This window comes from Candida margitis (assembly GCF_024628925.1).
Source record: "Candida margitis strain CBS 14175 chromosome Unknown scaffold56, whole genome shotgun sequence".
In the NCBI taxonomy this organism is placed as follows: Eukaryota; Fungi; Ascomycota; class Pichiomycetes; order Serinales; family Debaryomycetaceae; genus Lodderomyces; species Lodderomyces margitis.
Genome location: NW_026261763.1, coordinates 102566 through 121907, shown reverse-complemented (window position 1 = coordinate 121907; position 19342 = coordinate 102566). Strand labels below are relative to the sequence as shown.

At 38.3% G+C, this 19342-nt stretch overlaps 8 protein-coding genes across 8 annotated transcripts; 5 read left to right on the top strand and 3 right to left on the bottom strand. All coding sequences in view use genetic code 12, as the record gives it.

The window, feature by feature from the left end:
- Positions 1 to 763: 763 nt before the first annotated feature.
- On the top strand, positions 764 to 4087 carry PSD2 (phosphatidylserine decarboxylase 2; the record flags this gene model as incomplete). Its single annotated transcript, XM_051813183.1, has 1 exon — positions 764 to 4087. One exon carries the CDS (start codon positions 764 to 766, stop codon positions 4085 to 4087), a length of 3324 nt encoding a protein of 1107 aa, XP_051673199.1.
- A 262-nt stretch (positions 4088 to 4349) lies between these two features.
- Positions 4350 to 4697, top strand: CANMA_001234 (uncharacterized protein; the record flags this gene model as incomplete). The annotated part of the gene is made up of 1 exon (XM_051813182.1): positions 4350 to 4697. One exon carries the CDS (start codon positions 4350 to 4352, stop codon positions 4695 to 4697), a length of 348 nt encoding a protein of 115 aa, XP_051673198.1.
- Positions 4698 to 4789: 92 nt separating this feature from the next.
- Positions 4790 to 5815, bottom strand: CANMA_001233 (dolichyl-diphosphooligosaccharide--protein glycotransferase; the record flags this gene model as incomplete). Its single annotated transcript, XM_051813181.1, has 1 exon — positions 4790 to 5815. One exon carries the CDS (start codon positions 5813 to 5815, stop codon positions 4790 to 4792), a length of 1026 nt encoding a protein of 341 aa, XP_051673197.1.
- A 241-nt stretch (positions 5816 to 6056) lies between these two features.
- RIM13 (Rim13p) lies at positions 6057 to 8216 on the bottom strand (the record flags this gene model as incomplete). Its single annotated transcript, XM_051813180.1, has 1 exon — positions 6057 to 8216. One exon carries the CDS (start codon positions 8214 to 8216, stop codon positions 6057 to 6059), a length of 2160 nt encoding a protein of 719 aa, XP_051673196.1.
- Positions 8217 to 10244: 2028 nt separating this feature from the next.
- ADH1 (Adh1p) lies at positions 10245 to 11423 on the top strand (the record flags this gene model as incomplete). The annotated part of the gene is made up of 1 exon (XM_051813179.1): positions 10245 to 11423. One exon carries the CDS (start codon positions 10245 to 10247, stop codon positions 11421 to 11423), a length of 1179 nt encoding a protein of 392 aa, XP_051673195.1.
- A 238-nt stretch (positions 11424 to 11661) lies between these two features.
- Positions 11662 to 12261, bottom strand: CANMA_001230 (uncharacterized protein; the record flags this gene model as incomplete). The annotated part of the gene is made up of 1 exon (XM_051813178.1): positions 11662 to 12261. The coding sequence occupies one exon, from the start codon at positions 12259 to 12261 to the stop codon at positions 11662 to 11664; it is 600 nt and encodes a 199-aa protein (XP_051673194.1).
- A 266-nt stretch (positions 12262 to 12527) lies between these two features.
- Positions 12528 to 14531, top strand: CANMA_001229 (uncharacterized protein; the record flags this gene model as incomplete). The annotated part of the gene is made up of 1 exon (XM_051813177.1): positions 12528 to 14531. The coding sequence occupies one exon, from the start codon at positions 12528 to 12530 to the stop codon at positions 14529 to 14531; it is 2004 nt and encodes a 667-aa protein (XP_051673193.1).
- A 917-nt stretch (positions 14532 to 15448) lies between these two features.
- On the top strand, positions 15449 to 19342 carry CANMA_001228 (uncharacterized protein; the record flags this gene model as incomplete). The annotated part of the gene is made up of 1 exon (XM_051813175.1): positions 15449 to 19342. One exon carries the CDS (start codon positions 15449 to 15451, stop codon positions 19340 to 19342), a length of 3894 nt encoding a protein of 1297 aa, XP_051673192.1.

Here is a 19342-nt window from a genome sequence, read left to right as displayed (position 1 = left end):
GGTAGAAACTGAAACTGGGACTGAAACTGAGACGGAAACCGGCTTGAGGCGATGCAACTCCTGTGTCGTTTTGGATAGTCGAAAACCAGATCCTACTCAAGAGCGCCCGAAGATGCTTCTTAGACTCAACCGTCCAAAGTCCAAATAGTCACTGTCGAAAACAAACCAGACTATGGCAATAAGAAAAAAAGAATTGAGTGGAAGTGGTGAGATGGAATGACATTGTGTTGCGGCTAAGACCAACAATTAGGTCTTTGCGTTTATCCATTGAGGAAGGGGCTGTGAAATCAAGACCATGGGATATCGCCTCACGACCTGATTCGGACAACTGTGGTTGCATTTTTCAAGGCCACTACTATGGCCATGGCACTTAATTTCAGTTTATAAAGTCGAGTTATGCAAATAAAACTTCCAGCTTATTCTTCATTGTCATTTATTCTTAGAAGCTTAGTTAGGTTCGTAAAACCATGACAGGTCAGATTATGCAGGTAGCTGTCGTTCGAAATGGCTAAAAATAGAAGGTTAATTTCGTCGTGTCAATTTGTCACCATCGCTCTCAGCCTTATTGTACTATATGCCAGCAAAGCGGCAAAATTTCAATTCGTGTACATGTCTAAACAAAAATAAGCCACCCCGTCAACACCAGTTCCATGATCACCGTATAGCCCCGACGTCACCGCAGTTCCTACATTACAAGGTACAAATATTTTCATCCATCGCACAAGCTCAAAAAAAAGGAAGTTAATAACACGATAAGAGGCAAATGGTTGGGGTACGAAGCCAGGATCATTCCAAATCAAACACCGGAACCAATTCAAATACCAATTCAACGTCTGGATTATCACTTACAGATGTCAAAAATAATGGCCCACCCAAAATTAACATAGAAACCACTAATGATCACGCATCGCCGTATAAGTTATATTTGAAAATAAATGCTAATCGAGCTGCCGACTTGGTCACGACAACAGATGCAGAGAAGGACGCAAATGCAAGTACATCAAGGAAATTCATCAATCCGGTGCTAGTAGCAAAGATCAACGATCAAAAGAAAGTGACTCACAGGAAAACCAATACAAATCAGCCGAGTTGGGATGATGAGTTAAATATCTCATTAAAACGAGGTGACTTGTCGTCGATATTGACCATCTCGGTATGGGACAAACATAAACGGTACAAGAATTATCTAGGAGAATTAAGATTGAGTTTAGAAAAGCTATTTTTAAAAGAAGACGGCACTTTTATTGAAAAGACAGAATTAAAATGGTACGGCCTTAGTTCCAATTCCACAGTGCATGCATTTGTCACGGGGTCACTATTACTTTCGTTTGAATTGTTTGTAAAGAAAAGAAAATCGAGTAAAGTCAAAGGAAAGGCGAACATAGGGGCCAACATTGGAGCACAGATGCAAAATTTGAGAATAAATGTAACAGAACAGGAATTCAGAGCGTGGTTGAAAAGTTTGATTGAACCAGATTCGGGAGCACTTCACCTGTTGACACCCGATGAGCAAGGATTTTATGATGATGCAATGACAGATGTATCGGAGTTGGAGTCCGTAGCAACAAAGAAATCTTCAAGTTCTGCCTTAAGCAACAATGAAAAGATACCCAACAACTCCAAAAAGGACAAGTTTCTTAGTGTTCGAGATAATGACAGGTATGCAAACTCATTATCTGACCGGTCGTCATATTTATCAACGGATGCATACAGTGATGCGAACTCGTTTCAAGGAGGTGGAGAAAGAAAAGACAAACCCAAGAGGGGGTTGGGCCTAAGAAAATCCAAGCATGCTCATAACGACCTTACCAAGGATAGGAAGTTTGAATTGAGAGGACGACAAGTATTAGGTGTTGTGTTTATTGAAATTGTTTCTTGTGAAGATTTGCCACCAGTTACAAACTTTACACGTACTAGCTTTGATATGGATCCTTTCGTGGTTGTGACTTTTGGGAAAAAGACTTTTCGAACAAGTTGGAAGCGACACACTTTGCTGCCTATTTTTAATGAGCGTGTTGCCTTTGAAGTTTTAGCTCATGAAAGTAACTTCACCGTCCAATTTTCTGTGCTCGATAAGGATCGATTCTCGTTTCATGATAATGTTGCTCACATTAAGTTGGCTCTTCGTGATCTCATTGAGCTATCACCTTTTCAAACTATTATGGATCGTGGTGTGTCTAGTTCAGATGCAAGCATCAATATAGAACCGGGATATTCTACCGGCGACAATGATACTAGCCTGAAGTCCAATGTCAAAATATTGGAGGACGATAATATAGTCAAGTCAGTTAGACGTGGAAGATTTTCAAATAGGAGAAAAATCGTGGAATCCACTGTGGATACATCAAAATTCAAGGTTATGTCTTTGAATCTTGATTTGCATGATCAAAAGTATTTGGGAAAGTATACACCAAAGTTGAAAATCCGGGTCCGTTTCGAAACGTACAACGAGTTGAGAAAGGAGTTTTGGAGAGTGTTATTAAAGCAGTACGATTTGGGCGATAGTAAGGAAGAAAAAGAGGCTTATGACTACATGGAATTGGCGTCTCTTTTGGATGCATTGGGAACCAACGATGCAGATGGTTTAGTCGAGGAATTTTTCAAAAACTTGAACAAGGATGCAGCAGTTGACTCGTTGACCTATGATGAAATCATTGAGCAATTGGAAATCCATGTGAGTTTAAATGATCAAAACTCAAACAGATTATTTGTGTTTGAAACTTGTCCCTTGTGTTCACAAAAGCGGCTCTCTAGGAAACAAGATATGGATATTATCACGCATTTTGCAATCTGTGCATCCAAGGATTGGAGTATTGTAAACAAGCTTCTTGTTTCTTCCTATGCTACTCCGCGCCATGCCACAAAGAAGTGGTACTCAAAAGCACTCATAAAACTTACCTATGGGAAGTATAAGTTGGGTGGTAATACAGCCAATATTTTTGTCCAAGACCGGTTGACGGGGATTGTTGTGGAAGAGAAGATGAGTGTTTATGTTCGATTGGGAATACGTTTGCTATACAAAGGTTTGGATAAAGCTAAATCAAAAAGGGTGAGGCTATTATTAAGCAGTCTTAGTAAGAAGCAAGGTAAAAAATTTGACTCACCTCTGCTGAAGGCTGATATTGCATCATTTATCAAGTTTCATAAACTTAGTCTTGAAGATTGTTTAATCGATAACCCTGATAGGTATCCAACTTTTAATGAATTTTTTTACCGAAAGTTGAAACCTAATGCTCGTGTTATTGAAGACAAGGAAAACGAAGGTATTGTTTCTTCGCCAGCTGATTGCAGATGCACTGTATTTGATTCCGTCAACGATGCCACAAACTTGTGGATAAAGGGAAGAAACTTTACGTTGGCCAAGTTATTTAATGGGAATTTTCAAAATTTGAACCTGACCAATTTATATAAACCTGATCAATGTTCATTGGGAATATTTAGATTAGCGCCCCAAGACTATCATAGGTTCCACTCTCCTGTATCAGGAACTATTGGCCAAATCAAGTACATCGACGGTGAATATTACACAGTTAACCCAATGGCCATTCGGTCAGAGTTGGATGTTTTTGGAGAAAATGTACGGAGTATTATTCCCATAAAAACTAAAGAGTATGGTACGGTTATCATGATTGCTGTAGGTGCCATGATGGTTGGTTCAATATGCCTTACTAAACAAGAAGGTGATTCCATCGAACGAGGAGAAGAAGTTGGATACTTTAAATTTGGTGGATCAACCATCATATTATTGTTTGACAGAACAAAGTTCAAATTCGACAACGATTTGATATCAAATTCTAAATCGCGTATTGAAACATTGGTTAGAGTTGGTCAATCAATTGGGCATTCTCCCGATGTAAATGAATTCAAGAGGAACTACGTTGAGTTTGATCAATTACCACAAACAACCAAATTGCAATTGATTCGCGTGTTGACTGGTGGTGATTTGACCGATAAGCATCAATTGAGTAATTGGGAAGCAAGCCGGGTCGATGTTGGAGACGATGATGAGCTTTATGCATCGGATTCTAACATCAATTTTGATGAGGACTCTTCAATGGAGGAAGAAGGGTCAATAACATCAGGGTAATATATAAATAAGATATGTATGGGTGTATATGCAGAAGCAAAGGAAAAGGCGCTTTAGAATGCTTAATTTGACAAGAAGCACAGATCTCTTACAACTCCTCAACCTGTGGAGTCGATAGATTTGAGTCTCTCTTGTCATTGTCGCGTGAAAAAAACAAACGACATTCAAAAACAATAAATCAGATAAACAAGTCTATGCTCCCTCAATACAATCAAGCACCCGTAATCCACACTGCTCATAAGTCCGCTTCACTCTTTTGAAAATGAATAAATCCCTGACTTTGCATCAATCATCAGAAAATGACCCACGCCCCATCATCAATGATCTCCACCCAATAGAGCTTGCAGCCCACTCACTATTAACTGGTCCTTTAGATACACTTGGTGACAATTTCGAGCTGTTAAACCAATCGCAAATCATATTACTAACAAGACTTCGAGTTATGGAAAGTCGATTGAAAAATTTCAAGCAGTTGGTTGAATCTAATGATATTGGCGAAAAACATTTGGTGTCTCAATTTACCAAGATTAAAGAGTTATCGGATCGATTGAGTAAGAGTTTGAAACAATTAGATAAGATTGATTCTCGAGTATCGCGGATGAATGAATAAGAAGAGATTTAGTTTTATCAAGACAAAGATATATATATACATATGCCTATATATATTCATTCATCTTTTGGATACAGTATATGGCTCTTATTTTAAAAAAATCTAATAAATCTATATGGGAACCCCATACCCTTCAATCCAAATATCGACAAAACCAAACTAAACAACACAAAGATCAACAAACTCACCACGGAGACCAATATCAATGAAATTGAATCGTTTTTTATCTCTGGTGCACGTTTAATCAAGATAATAACCAAAATACTCAAGATTCCATACAAGAATGACATAATTTGTGTTTCAATACCAAATTGCGTTTGCTGGCCAGGAGCGAAATAATCAGTTTTACCATCAGCATGTTCAAGTACATAAGGACTTCCCCTAATTTGGTTAAACATGTATCCGGTAGTGAATAGTAACACGGTAATTAATGAAACAATGCACCATGAAAGTTTGGATGTGAGTGCTTTACCGACATATGTACGATATCTCTTTAATAAAAATACCGAAACGAATCCAATAATGGCATGAATGATTAGCTTTGTGTTGTCAATAGGAACATACAAGTTTATTTTCTGCCCTGTTACATCCTGTACCCAATTTAGCATCAATGACTTGTGATCACCTTGGAAAAATTGGTATTCTTGTTTCTCATGCAAGAAATTCTTTGGTCCCGGTGCTTTAGTTGGTTTGAAATGGAAAATTTTGGGAATGGTGTTTAATTCGAAAAGGGAAAACAACTTCTTAGACTCGGCAAACTCCGATTTGAAAAAGTAGATGTTCTTGGCTACTATTTTCTTGTTTGATTCCCCTTCTTCTTCTTCTTGCTCAATTTTTATTCCCTTTGGATGATCCTTGACCCATGAATCAGCAACAATTTCCAACTCTGGCGTAATCTGGTGACACAATACACAATTGATTTGGGGCGACTGTGAAGTTAAAAGTGCCACGACGTGGTAATCTCTAGGACCTTTTAAGATACTTTCATAGTTTTCGTCATTTAAAGTTAATAACTTGTGTTTGGAATTTTGAACTGTTTTGAGCAATTGCTCATTTGTTAGAGCACATTGGACAATCGTGCAAATAAATGTGAGCAATAGCAATGACACGCTTCTCATTGTGTGTGTTGGAGGGAGGCAGTGCTTGGTGTGTAGTATGTCAGAATAGAGTTGTTGAAGTTTTGAAAAATTGGTGTAATCAACACGCATACGTTGACCAAAAAAAAAATAAAACAAAAAACAATTACACCTGTCAAAAATGCGCTACCCAGTGTTGTCTCATACAAAGGTGAAAGTGAATATCTACAAAGTCAGGGTTGAAAATAAGCTATTGTAATTTAGCTATTAAATAGCTCCTAAATCATAGCAAGGTTACTTTATGGTCACTTCCCAAAACTACATCACATCTTCCCTTACCAATTTCAAACCTTTCAATCAATAAAATATATTCTCCTGGGTCCTTGAGCTTCTCCTCGACAAATAACCCATACAAACAATCATCTCTAAATTTTTCATTTATCTGCACTGGCTCTTTAGTTATTGCGTTAAAAATCGATGCTCTCATCGCAGGTCGATAATCAGTTTGTCGACTATACAATGCAGTTTCATCATTAGTGTGGCGTATCTTGGCGAGGATTGACGTGTTGTAAACATTTGTTTTAAAATACAACTTGTACCTGTTTGTTTGGTTCCAAAGGAATGATTGATTCAATGCATACAATGACATGGATGACGGGATTTTGTCCAAGGCAACTGGTTCCGATGAGTTGAATATTAACTTGAACGGTGTCGTAGAACCATCAAAATTAGATACAACAACTTTATAAGTGCCCGGTTTGATGTGAAGTTGTTTGGATTGATAATCTTGTGAATATTTATCCTCAGTAAGACATTTGGTCTTATTGTAGCTTTGAATTGGTTGTCCCAATTTCAACTTGTCAGCAAAGAAAATATCAAAATTAACAAGCCCCTTTGCAAAGAGAGCAACCTTCATCATAGTTGCGTTGGTTACAATGAGATCAAATTGAGGATTGTTTATATATGACGCCGCTGTCCAATTTCCACCACATGTCTCATTAGTCCATTCACCATCACGTGATTTCACATGAGCAAATTGGTACCTCAGCTTCGAAAAGAGTATAGCATATGACATTAGCGAATATCTTCCTGGCTTATTGGACCAAATAACTAATGTGTACGTTCCCGGTGGTAGTTTTATCGATTGAAGTCTGTTGTTTGTCTCAAAGATGGAATGCTCTTCATGATCAAAAGGAGACATTACTTTGTTTCCAGTTTGGTAGACGTTGACTCTCATCCAATGAGGGCTATCCACCGGCAAGTGCTTTTCAAGTAATAGCCATGTCTCTTGTTCGCATTCAATTGTAAATTGTGGTTGATCCACTATATTGTCCTTGACAGTGTAAATAAAGTTTTCCTGGTATATTGTTGCATCGGCCTGTGGTTTCCAATTTATATACAAATACTTGAAATGAGTTAAATCATAAACCTTGACTAATCTTGTAGATAGCCGATCGGTAACCCACGGGTTTTTCAAGGTGATGCACTGGCCATCGAAATCGTCAATAACATAGTCATGTTCCCCAATCAAATTAATTGACGAACTGAACTGGCTACTAAAACTTTCAGTTCCAATTCCCAAGGTTACTTCATTGTGTAGTTTCATGTTCCATAATCGCGAAAACTCGTTTAACAGTCTGTTGCCTTTTAATTTCAAAACTTGTGGAATCCAGCCACTAAGGAGATAGGTGTCATTGGCCATATTTGAGCCTTCAAATGAATAACCATGTCCCATCACTTTTAAATATGCTTTCTCAATCAATGCTGGCCAATACAACAAAGGGTCGGTGAAAGATTTCAAAGTTAAATTCCTGTTGGAGTCAGCAATTTGCGGTAAACAATCATCAACATCGACAGTGCGTTTACATCCATTAAAGTTTAGTATAATCCGGTATTTGGACGATACACCATGAGGTGAAATGAGTGCATAGGTGGAGAAATTGACGTTTGTCAAGGCAATGTATGATGACACAAACGAACAATTGGTTAATAGATCCTGATATATATTCAACAAGTGAACTTTGTCATTTACCCAATGAGCTGTAGTAACTGATGTAAAAGTGGCATCAACACCCCTTGGAATAGTCCTTATTGAGGGGTCTGAATCGTGGTAACTTGATGATTCTGTTGAAAAGATACCAAATCCAGAGGTTAGTCCGTCACCGAATTCAATCAATGGGAAGTAAAAGCTGTCTCCAATTTTTGCTGATAACCAAAGAAGTTTGGTCGATGTTGGCTGCTTCTCTTGTGCCTTTTCATAAATTTTCAATGCATACTCCGACAACGGTTTCAAGTATGGGACTTTGGCATGTATGGAATTCTTTGCTATTATGTTCAAGACTTTAATAGCTTCAATTGCTTCTGACTTCGCTCGTTGGTGATCATCTATTGCATTGAATAGATTACTCTGTTGTAGATGATGTAGAAACGTAGCTAAAGACATAGGTTGTGGGGCATCACTGATTGGTTACGTCATACCCATGTATTTTTTTTTTTTTTTTCCTTACTTTTGTTTTAGAACATGTAAAGCTACCACACATACAGTTAATGTCGAAATAAATGCACCTTTGAGTAGTACGGTCTGTAGAGGAGACTGTTTGGGGTTTATCTGATCTTTGTTTAATTTAGGATGAAGGGAAGAGTACGTTTGTATAGCTTCACCACTCAGGTAGCGATTTGAAGTCGGTGAATGCAAAAGGGTTAAAGGCTGAGTCTAGAAGTTCATGGATTCTGCGAGAAATTGCGCGAAATTTACCACCATCTGCACCACTCAAAAAACCCCCACAACTTGTAATTCGCACGAATTTAGCCAAAATAGGGCCTCAACTTACACTTTTAACAATAGAAATAAGAAAAGTATCTCGGCCAAAAGGATATTAAGCATATTTGGTGAGGGTTTGGCTGATAGAATGAGAATTAACTAGATAGTGAGTTTCTTTTGGGGAAGGGAAGGACTCCATCAATCCGAGTTAATAGTTCTAAGATGTATCGAGTGATCAAGTGGGTGTGAACGTACCCACAGATACACAAGCACAGACAGAGACGGTTAGAGGAAATGAAAGACAAAACCAGGGCAAGGTATTCAGATTTCGGACTATTACACATTGGCTTTGCCACAAAAAGGAAATCATCTTTTGTGGGTGAAAGTTTTGTCCTCTCCTTTTAATCTACACCATTGTTTAATTTTGGTTGGCTTTTTTGCGTGTTCAAAAGAAGTAAAAATTGAAAAGTTAAGCGGGTGGATTTGGTGTCAGTTATATGTCAGTTAAAAAACTGGTATAGCTGTTAGTTTTGTTGAAAAGTGTTATTCAACAATGGCATAGGAATGGTATAGGAATGGTAAAGGAATGTTACATTATCCCTTGCATTTGAGTATGTGTTCTATACTATTGTTGTAGGTGATTTAGAGAAATAAAAGAAAGTGATTGGTCATGAATGATATAAAATGAGGTGATATTTGACAATACAATTTGGTTTGTGTAATAGTAACCTAAATATTTCTCCTATTTGTTATTAATAATTTTGTTTCAGAGGTCTTATTTATCGACAAATTCCAAATCTTTATTGACAGACATACTGGAACAGCTAAGAAACTGGTAGCTTTATTCCCCTATAAGGATTAACCAGGAACTTATAGTGGTTATTTCCCATAACCTCTATAACACTTATTACTACGAAGTATATATACATATATAAGAGCAAGTAAATATCCTATTTCTCTAAACCAACCTCTACATCATCTATCTGACAACAAGAAGAGATTGATAATAATAAGAATGATAATAATACGCCAATAAGAAGACAAAAAAAAATACTTCATCATGGTTGTCATATCTGATGGGATTATGGCTTTGTCCAACAGTTTTGAATGTCTCATTGTAGAGTGAATCTATTTTACCAATGGATACAAGGATCTCACTCCCCCATAGAAAGACGTGACTACTTCATGAACAGACAAACAATTGAAACAGAATGAAATAATAAGAAGAAGAACAAAAGTGGTGCAGAAACATTCAACATCATGCAATTAACGGAATAATAAAGTCCGTACACAAAAGGATCCACAGACAAGAAGCAAATCAACAACTTTAAATCAAAAAAATTAACATGCGATTACGCACCACCACAATCCATACATACAAACACCACACAACACCACACAACACCACATACAACACCACATACATCACTCACCCATACACATGCAGCACTCCGAAAAGCCGATCTCCGACATCTTTACATTTGAGTCCACAAAACAAAATAACAATAGACTTTACATTATTATTCTTATGAACTTTGTTAGTATATGCCTTTGCAGATAAGAGCTTCTACATGCATTATTATCCCATATGCGCAGACTAAGCCAAAGTATATGTACACGGTTCACCCGCAACATGTAAAACCACATGTGGTGTTGAATTTCAATAAAACAGACAGAGAAATGCCAACAATATAAATACATCACCAAAGAATGTCAATCGGTTCAAAATTTTTCACTTTCAATTTGTTCAAGTCAATTAGATTTAACAAACTAACTACTAGAATTACTACTACTACTACTCCTCATATTACTACTACAAATTATCGTTTCTTTTCAATAATGCCTGAAATTCCAAAGACTCAAAAAGCTGTTGTTTTCGAAACAAACGGAGGTAAATTAGAATACAAAGATATTCCCGTGCCTAAACCAAAGTCAAATGAATTGTTGATCAATGTCAAATACTCGGGTGTTTGCCACACCGATTTACATGCCTGGAAAGGTGATTGGCCATTGGACACTAAATTGCCTCTTGTTGGTGGTCATGAAGGTGCCGGTGTTGTTGTTGGTATGGGTGACAATGTTAAAGGATGGGAAATTGGCGATTATGCTGGTATTAAATGGTTGAATGGTTCTTGCTTGAACTGTGAATTTTGTGAACAAGGTGCGGAACCAAACTGTCCACAAGCTGATTTATCCGGTTACACTCATGATGGATCCTTTGAACAATACGCTACTGCTGATGCCGTTCAAGCTGCCAGGGTCCCTAAAGGAGCCGATTTGGCCAAAGTTGCCCCAATTTTATGTGCTGGTGTTACTGTTTACAAGGCATTAAAGACTGCTCAATTAAGAGCTGGTGAATGGGTTTGTATTTCTGGTGCTGGTGGTGGTTTGGGCTCATTGGCCATTCAATATGCCGTAGCCATGGGCTACAGAGTTGTTGGTATTGATGGAGGTGCCGATAAAGGAGAATACGTCAAGAGCTTAGGAGCTGAAGCTTATATTGATTTCACCAAGGAGAAGGACATTATTGCTGCTGTTAAGAAGGCAACCAATGGTGGTCCACATGGTGTCATCAATGTTTCTGTTTCTGAAAAGGCTATTAATCAATCAGTCGAATATGTTAGACCTTTGGGTAAAGTTGTTCTTGTTGGTTTGCCAGCTGGTTCTAAAGTTGTTGCACCAGTTTTTGATGCTGTTGTCAAATCAGTTGAAATTAAAGGTTCTTATGTTGGTAATAGGAAAGATACCCAAGAAGCTATTGATTTCTTTGTTAGAGGTAAAGTCAACTGTCAAATTAAGATTGTTGGTCTTAGTGAATTGCCTGAGGTTTTCAAATTAATGGAAGAAGGTAAAATCATGGGAAGGTATGTACTTGACACGAGTAAATAAGGGAGCTTTGTTGATTGAAGGGAAGTGTGTTTTTGTCTTTGCTTTCCATATATATATATATATATAACTATGAAATTGAATGTTTATAATATCTATGACAGTATAGAAATTGGATAACCTAAGTAAGGAATATTCAGTTTTAGCATAGTATAAACGATATACTTGTCCATTAGATTATAATTAGGCTCTGCCCAAATACGCTCTTTCCAAAAAGATCAAAACACCGATAGTACCACTTTCACTTTTTATCAAGCTTATCACGCAACACATTCAATTGTATTTGATTAGTTAAATTCTCGTCATTAATTAGTTCAATCGTCTTGTTCTTTTCCTTCATTTCAAGATTTAAATGATCAATAAGGTTTTGCAATTTATCACTTAACTTCTCCAATTTTCCAATCCGACGATCTTTCTCCCGTATCATTGCTTCCAATTTCTCATTTTTCAAAGTGATTGAATTCAAGTTTGAAATTAAATCTTCATTTTCGCTCCGCAATTGATAATTTTCTTTAATGATTATAGCTGTGGCGTCATTATTGTCATTGGTCTTGTCTACTGTCGCAGTTTTGGATTTAGTCGATTTGGAGGTTGGCTTAGCTTTGCCTTTGTCTATGCTTAATACAGTTGAGGGAGATGGCGATTTAGAGGTAAATGGAGATTGGATTTGATCGTCACTGTTACCTTGTTTTTGTTGTTGATGTTGCTGCTGTTGTTGTTCAAGTTGAAGCTTCTCCACCAAATGTTGAAATGCATAATAATATTGCGAATCTTTCTTTTCTATTTCATCTCTAACTTGTAATCGCTTTAATATACCGTCTGACCATGTCTCTGTACTCATGTATCGTTGATATGTAGTGGCTAAACGTAGAAGTGGATACTTCAGGGAAAAAGAACAATTTTTTGTCAAACTTCCCGTTTCCGCGTGCACACAACAATCAAACAGATAAACAACAAAATCACAAGCAATACAAAGGCTAAACACACAACCATTACGTATACATTGGCGATAGATTTTGAGGAAGCTCAGGTAAAACTAACCAGAAAGAGAACGATTACTACCGCCTACATTTTATAGCACAGCACTTTTGCCATTCATGTATTATTATGGACCAACAAATCAACTCTCCTCAACAAGATAACAACAGTATAGGAGATAAAAACCAATCTTCATACGAGGGATCAAAGCTCATTGTAGCAAATATACCTCCTACTACAGAGATACCGAATTCTACCTCAAGGTCTGTCTTGTCTTGGTTCACGAGGCTGCAAAACATCGTCGATAGCAGTAATGGAATAGCTCACGATGATACAACTCAAGCTAACGGAGTTATATCACAAATGGAATCACCCATACCTTCGAATTCGGCTGATGCAGTTGCAACTGCTTCTTCCTCTACCTCCAGAGAATCACCACAGGTACAACCTTCGTGGTATTCATATTACACATCATTCATATTCCCTAGTGGCGGAGAGTCACCTACGATGGAGCACATGCCATTACTACAAGGAGACCTATCTATTGCTAAAGAAGAGAGTGAAGAAGTGAATAGAGCTACATCGGGCTGGTTTGGCTGGCTTCTTGGTGCTAAAGAACAAGCACAGGAAGATGAAGTCAGTGACGAATCAAGCGAGGCGTATAAAGCCGCAAAAGCCATTATTGAATCATTAAGAGAGGAATGCCACTATGCATACAAGAGCACCAATGGGTTTCAAACCTTTGAAATGAGCGTTTTCGGTACGCCAACTGGGAAGTTACCAGTCCTAATACACAAAAAGCACAAACCAAATTCTGCCAATGAAGTATTTGAGAAAACCTTGAGGCGACCAAATGTTACCAACGGAGATGAATCTGCACCTGTTGTTTTACCTAAATTTACTGGCAATTACCGTGAAATCACCTGGAGGACGAAAACACGAATACTATCTGAGGAATTCATTTTGGGATACAATACTGAACATCATCTATATCGCAAGAAGGTAGAACTGATACAACGCACCAGCAAACAGTTGAAGAAAGTGGTTGTTATTGCATTTCATAATTTTTTACCCGTCAAATTAGTGCGGGCACTAATTGGTGAGTATACAGGTAATTCAATAGCATATGCCAAGATGGCGACAAAAGCAATACATACCTGGATCAAACAGCATAACCCAGAATATTCTGAAGAAGAAATTGATATAGAGAGCATTGCCATTGATGGACAAGGCAGAATAGAAACTTGTGTCAAAAACGCACTTGAACTTTTACAGAATTACACAAAGGAACTCAATGACTGCGATTTCATATACGTTGTTGGGTATAGCACATCATCACCAATTGCTATCAACATACTAGCTGAGCTACTAGCTCAGAACCATCATTTATGCAGGAAAAGGATTGGCGTTTTGAGCATGTCGGGAAATTTGATGGGCCCTGTACCGTCGAAATTTGCTAAAATTGTGTATCGAGCATACACGCAACTTGAAAATGACATTGTTCGGGAAATTTTTGACTATGAGAGAAGAGATTGTACACTATCACGCAAATTAACCGAATCGATGAGATTCCTTCTATCACAAAATGTCAAATTCACATTCTCAGCTACAACTACTGATTCATTTATTCCGTTATATTCGTCATTGGGGGTGTGCTTTGATCATCCCAACATCTATCGGAATTTGTATCAAGTAAGTACGGCGCCATTTATTTCAACTACATTGGACATTGCTTGTCAAATGAAGAATTTAGGAGTTTTTCGGGATCACAATATAATTAGAAACTTTAGTGACAAGTTGGACATAAACAAGACAAACAAGTATATTTTTGGCGATGAAAAAGTGTATTTGGAGAGCTTACGATTCGCATTGGAGTCAACAAAACTACACAAGTTGAAAGATGTTGAGATTAGAAAGGAGCCTCGGGGATCGACTAATGATCTCAATGTATTGGTGTTCAATTTCCGAGCATTTATTCAAGAGTTTGCTAGTGTGAAACACGTGGGTAGTATTAAACAACTCAGAAAGCTATTTGACGAGTATAAGCGCTGGGAACCCAATTTGAAAACAAAAGAGGTCAAGTATTGTTTGGAGCCACTTGAAGATTTTCAAATCGAGGAACTATTTATTTAAGGAGACAATATAGTGAATGAAAAAGGAGAATTTGTATGTAATTTACTTGTATGACGGGGAAGTATAACTTCAATGGACAGTGGCCTCTTTTGTCTTCTGTGTGTAGACATTCGTAGAGCGAAACTGTTCGCCAAAGGGTTTAGCCGAGGCACAAAAAAAAGTAACGTTACAGCAATGTTTAATGAGAGAGAGAAAAAGATAAAATGGAAGTGTGTGCAAAATGCCCAAAAACAATCAAAGAAAAAAAAACAAAGAGGGTGATCTCTCCTTTTGGGGTAGACAAGAAGAATAGGGCCCTTGGCTATACATACCATTGGGTGCAACTTTTTAATCAAAAAAATTTTAAATGGTTGCAAAAAAATCAGATTGCCACAGATCGCTTTTGCAATGAGATGTAATCGAGAGCCGTAGGACTTGTAGATTGTTGACGTTGCACAGTTGCACTCCATTTTAGCACTTTGGTAGATATTCACGTCTTACAAATAGCTATGGAGCGACTGTGACAGAGGCGGTCTCTACGCTGTTGTATCTTCAATTCCATCGTTAATGTGGTGTTATGTTTGACTCTTTTTTTTTGGTTGATGTAAAAATGAATTGGAACTGGCTTCTTAACTATGGATAGAATACGTGCCCTAACCAATTTTATCTTCCAACAATCTCATACACCTCATACAAACAACAAAAGAAAAAAGAGGAAAAACATTGTTACTTTGGGACTATTCTATACAATCTATTGGTTTTTAATTTTGTTTAGATCTACAAAATACCACTTCCACGTCGATATTACAAAAGTAGGAGTTAAATCGACCCTACATTGCTACAATTCAATTGTAAAACTATTGTTTAGAAAAATTCTGTTGCAGTGAAAACATTTGGATAGTTGTCTAAGGCGTTAACTTCCTTAGTAAAACAGAACAATGGCTAAACGTTCTAGAAGAATAGATTCAACGGACGATGACAATGAGTACGACTATGAGGAGGCAGAGGCACAACCTAGGAGGAGTACAAAGAACATTTCATACAATGAAGACGACGATGACGAAAATGCAACTGATGTTCAAGTAGATGAACAGGCTGATGCGGTACCTGCGGATAACAACGCCAAGAAGGAAGACGAACTTGATAGTGATGACCCATTTGGAGTACCAACGTCGCCTGAAAAAGATGACGATAGTGAAGATTACGTCGAGGAATCCGATGTAGAGATTAGAGGTCCAGGAAGAAAAAAGAGAAAAGTTGGCAGAAAAGGAAGAGCAAAAGGGAGGTCAAATAAGCCCCGCATAGATAGCGAAGATGAAGAATTTAGAGATGATGGTGACGATAGTGACGAGGAGGAGGATGATTTTATCCTTTCTGATGACGAATTTGTTGAAAGAAAAAAACGCGATAATTTCATTGTTGAAGACGAGAACGAATGGGATGACGGAGAAAGTGAATATGGAGTCAGGCCAAAGAAGAAAAGAGGACGTAAGAAAAAGAGTAGGTCAGAATCAGCCGAGCCCAGAAGGGCAACAAGATCAGGAAAAGTGCTACAAGAATTGGACCCCGGCTTTATTGGAGACGATACTCACGATGATGGACAAGATGACGTCGATGATATACAGAGGGAAATAGCTGAGCTATATGATTCGTCGCCAATGAGGGACTCTGAACCTTCACAACATAAATTGAGACAAAGAGCTAAAGTGGATTATACCATTCCCCCACCGATCACCAATGACTTGATGCTTGAAAGACCTTCAACGCCAGCCAGCATTAGAAACAGGCGAGGAAGACCCGCTAATAAGAGTGACTTTCGCAAAATCTTGTACCCTACAGCAGGTCCTTTTGGTGGCAGTGACGTGATATCGTTGTTTGGAACAAATATCCCACCAGGAGGTATTCCTTTACCGGGAATGAGCGATCCTAATAACCTTACCGCAATAGGTCAAAATGTAAGTGACTCAGACAGTTCAGAGGATGAAATTGCTCCCATTAATGGCGAAGCTACAATTAGTCACAAGGAGAAGAAGCCTTCAAAGTCAGAAGGTAAATTGCTTACTGGTGGATCTGATGATAAGAAAAAGGCGAAGAACAGCCTAAGTGATACTGACCCTCTTGGAGTGGATATGAATATTGATTTTTCAGTTGTTGGAGGATTGGACAACTACATCAACCAATTGAAAGAAATGGTTGCGTTACCTCTATTGTACCCAGAATTGTATCAAAACTTTGGTATTACTCCACCAAGAGGTGTATTGTTTCACGGCCCACCGGGAACTGGTAAGACATTAATGGCAAGAGCATTGGCAGCAAATTGTTCCACGCCTGAGAGAAAGATTACTTTCTTCATGAGGAAAGGTGCTGATTGTTTGAGTAAATGGGTCGGAGAGGCTGAAAGACAGTTGCGGTTACTATTTGAAGAAGCCAAGAACCAGCAGCCATCCATTATCTTCTTTGATGAGATTGATGGTTTGGCTCCGGTGAGATCGTCTAAACAAGAGCAAATCCATGCTAGTATAGTTTCTACTTTGTTGGCATTGATGGATGGTATGGATAATAGAGGACAAGTGATTGTTATTGGGGCGACAAATAGACCTGATGCAATTGATCCAGCTCTACGAAGACCAGGTAGATTTGACCGAGAATTTTATTTCCCATTACCTGATATCAACGCGAGAAAGGAAATTTTAACCATTCATACAAGAAAATGGACGCCGCCATTGGATGAAACGTTTTTGAGCAACCTTGCTGAACTTACAAAGGGATATGGGGGTGCCGATTTGAGAGCTCTATGTACTGAAGCGGCGTTGAATAGTATCCAAAGGAAATATCCTCAGATTTACGAGACGAATCACAAATTGGCAGTAAAGCCTGAAAAGGTTAAAGTTATTGCCAAGGACTTTATGATGGCGCTTGACAAAATTGTTGCTTCCAGTGCAAGATCGACCTCGTCCGGGTCTGCTCCTTTGCCTGAAAATCTTAAGCCTTTGCTAATTGACAGTTTTGAGCAGATTAAATCAAAATTAAAAGATTTGATACCTGTCTCCATCAGTGTTACTGGACGTAAAAAGCTCACCACTTTAGAAGAAGCCAAGTACCTTGATCCAACCATTCACGACAAAGATGGTGGGTTTGGAAAACAACAGTTGTTGAAAAACTTGGAAAATGCTAGAATTTGCCGGCCCCATTTGCTTGTAAGCGGCGAGGAAGGGAACGGGCAGCAGTATCTTAGTGCCGCCGTTCTCAACTACTTGGAAGGATTTCAAGTACAGTCACTTGATCTTGGAACCATGTTTGGAGATTCTACGCGAACAACAGAACTGGCTATCATTCAGGCATTCATTGAAGCTAGGAGACATCAGCCTGCCATAATATTGATTCCAAATATTGATGTTTGGTATCAAATTTTACCCGACTCTGCAAAGGCTACATTATCAAGTCTACTACGTGGGTTGAGAAGCAACGAAAAGATTTTATTGCTTGGATTTTCGGAAACTCCGTTGCACTATTTGGATGATAGAATCAAGTATCTATTTGGTTTGGAAAATTCGTCAAACAATGTCATCTTGCAGAATGCAACCAAACTGGCGAGAAAAGAGTTTTTCCTGACGGTGTGGAAGACCATTTTAATGAAGCCATATGAATTTGTTAATGACTTGCAAAACAGACCCAGAAGGAAATTGAAACAACTCAAAGTTGTTGAGACTGTATCCAATTTGTCAAATCAGGAGTTAATCAAGAGGAAGAAAAAAGAACAAGAGTACAATGATACAAAATTGAAAAACACTCTCAAAATTAAGCTTGCCAGTTTGATGGACTTGTTCAAAGTAAGGTACAAACGGTTCAAAAAGCCAATTGTTGACGAAAACTTGCTCTACCATTTATTCGATCCTTTAGTGTTGGAAAATCCACTCAACAATTATCAAGTTTTGTACACTAGAGCCGACGAACCGGGTCATGAAAATATGATTAAGGAGTTAGCAACTGGCAAGAATTATTACAACATGGATCTTGATACAATTGAGGAAAGATTATGGAATGGCTTTTACAGTGAACCTAGACAGTTTCTCAAGGACCTCAAGTTGATTTTAAAAGATTGCATCACGTCTGGTGATCGAGAAAGAATCCTAAAGGCGAATGAAATGATTACTAATGCGCAATTTGGTATTGATGACTTTTCTACACCAGAATTTTTAAAAGCTTGTAAGGAGATGAGAGAGAGGGATAAAGCAAAACAAGAGAAATTATTGAAGGAATATGAGGTGTTGAAATTGAAGATGCAGAATGGTGCTGTTGAGCAAGTCGCAGAGGTGGCTAATGTTGAAAATAATGGCAGTGCTGCCACTGCGACAGAGCAGGAGTCTGTCTTGACACCTCTTCCTAATGGGGACGCTTCTCATCAGAAGGAGGAGATAGCTGCTGCAGCAATGGATGTGGACTTCCATGAGGACAAGAAAGAGTCACTCGCTGAATCAAATGAGCAACAGAAAGAAGAAATCGAGCAACCAAGGGAGGAAGTCAAGGAACAGAAAGAGGAGAATGAGGCAGAACCACAAGTGGAAGCAGAGGTGGAGAAAGAAGATTCTGAATCTGAAGCTGAGGATTCTTTTGCAATTGACCACTCCAGGGAAATAGTACTCAACAAAGATTTGTTCGACAAGCTCAAGAAACAGGTTGTCAAAATCACCGACCAGTTTACCATTGACAGATTAGAAATGGTCATGGCCAGATTGATGGATATAGTCTGGAATGATAGAAACGAATGGGACAAGACTTCAACTCTTGACAATATTGAAAAAGTATTAACCTCATTCCAACCTACATCTTAA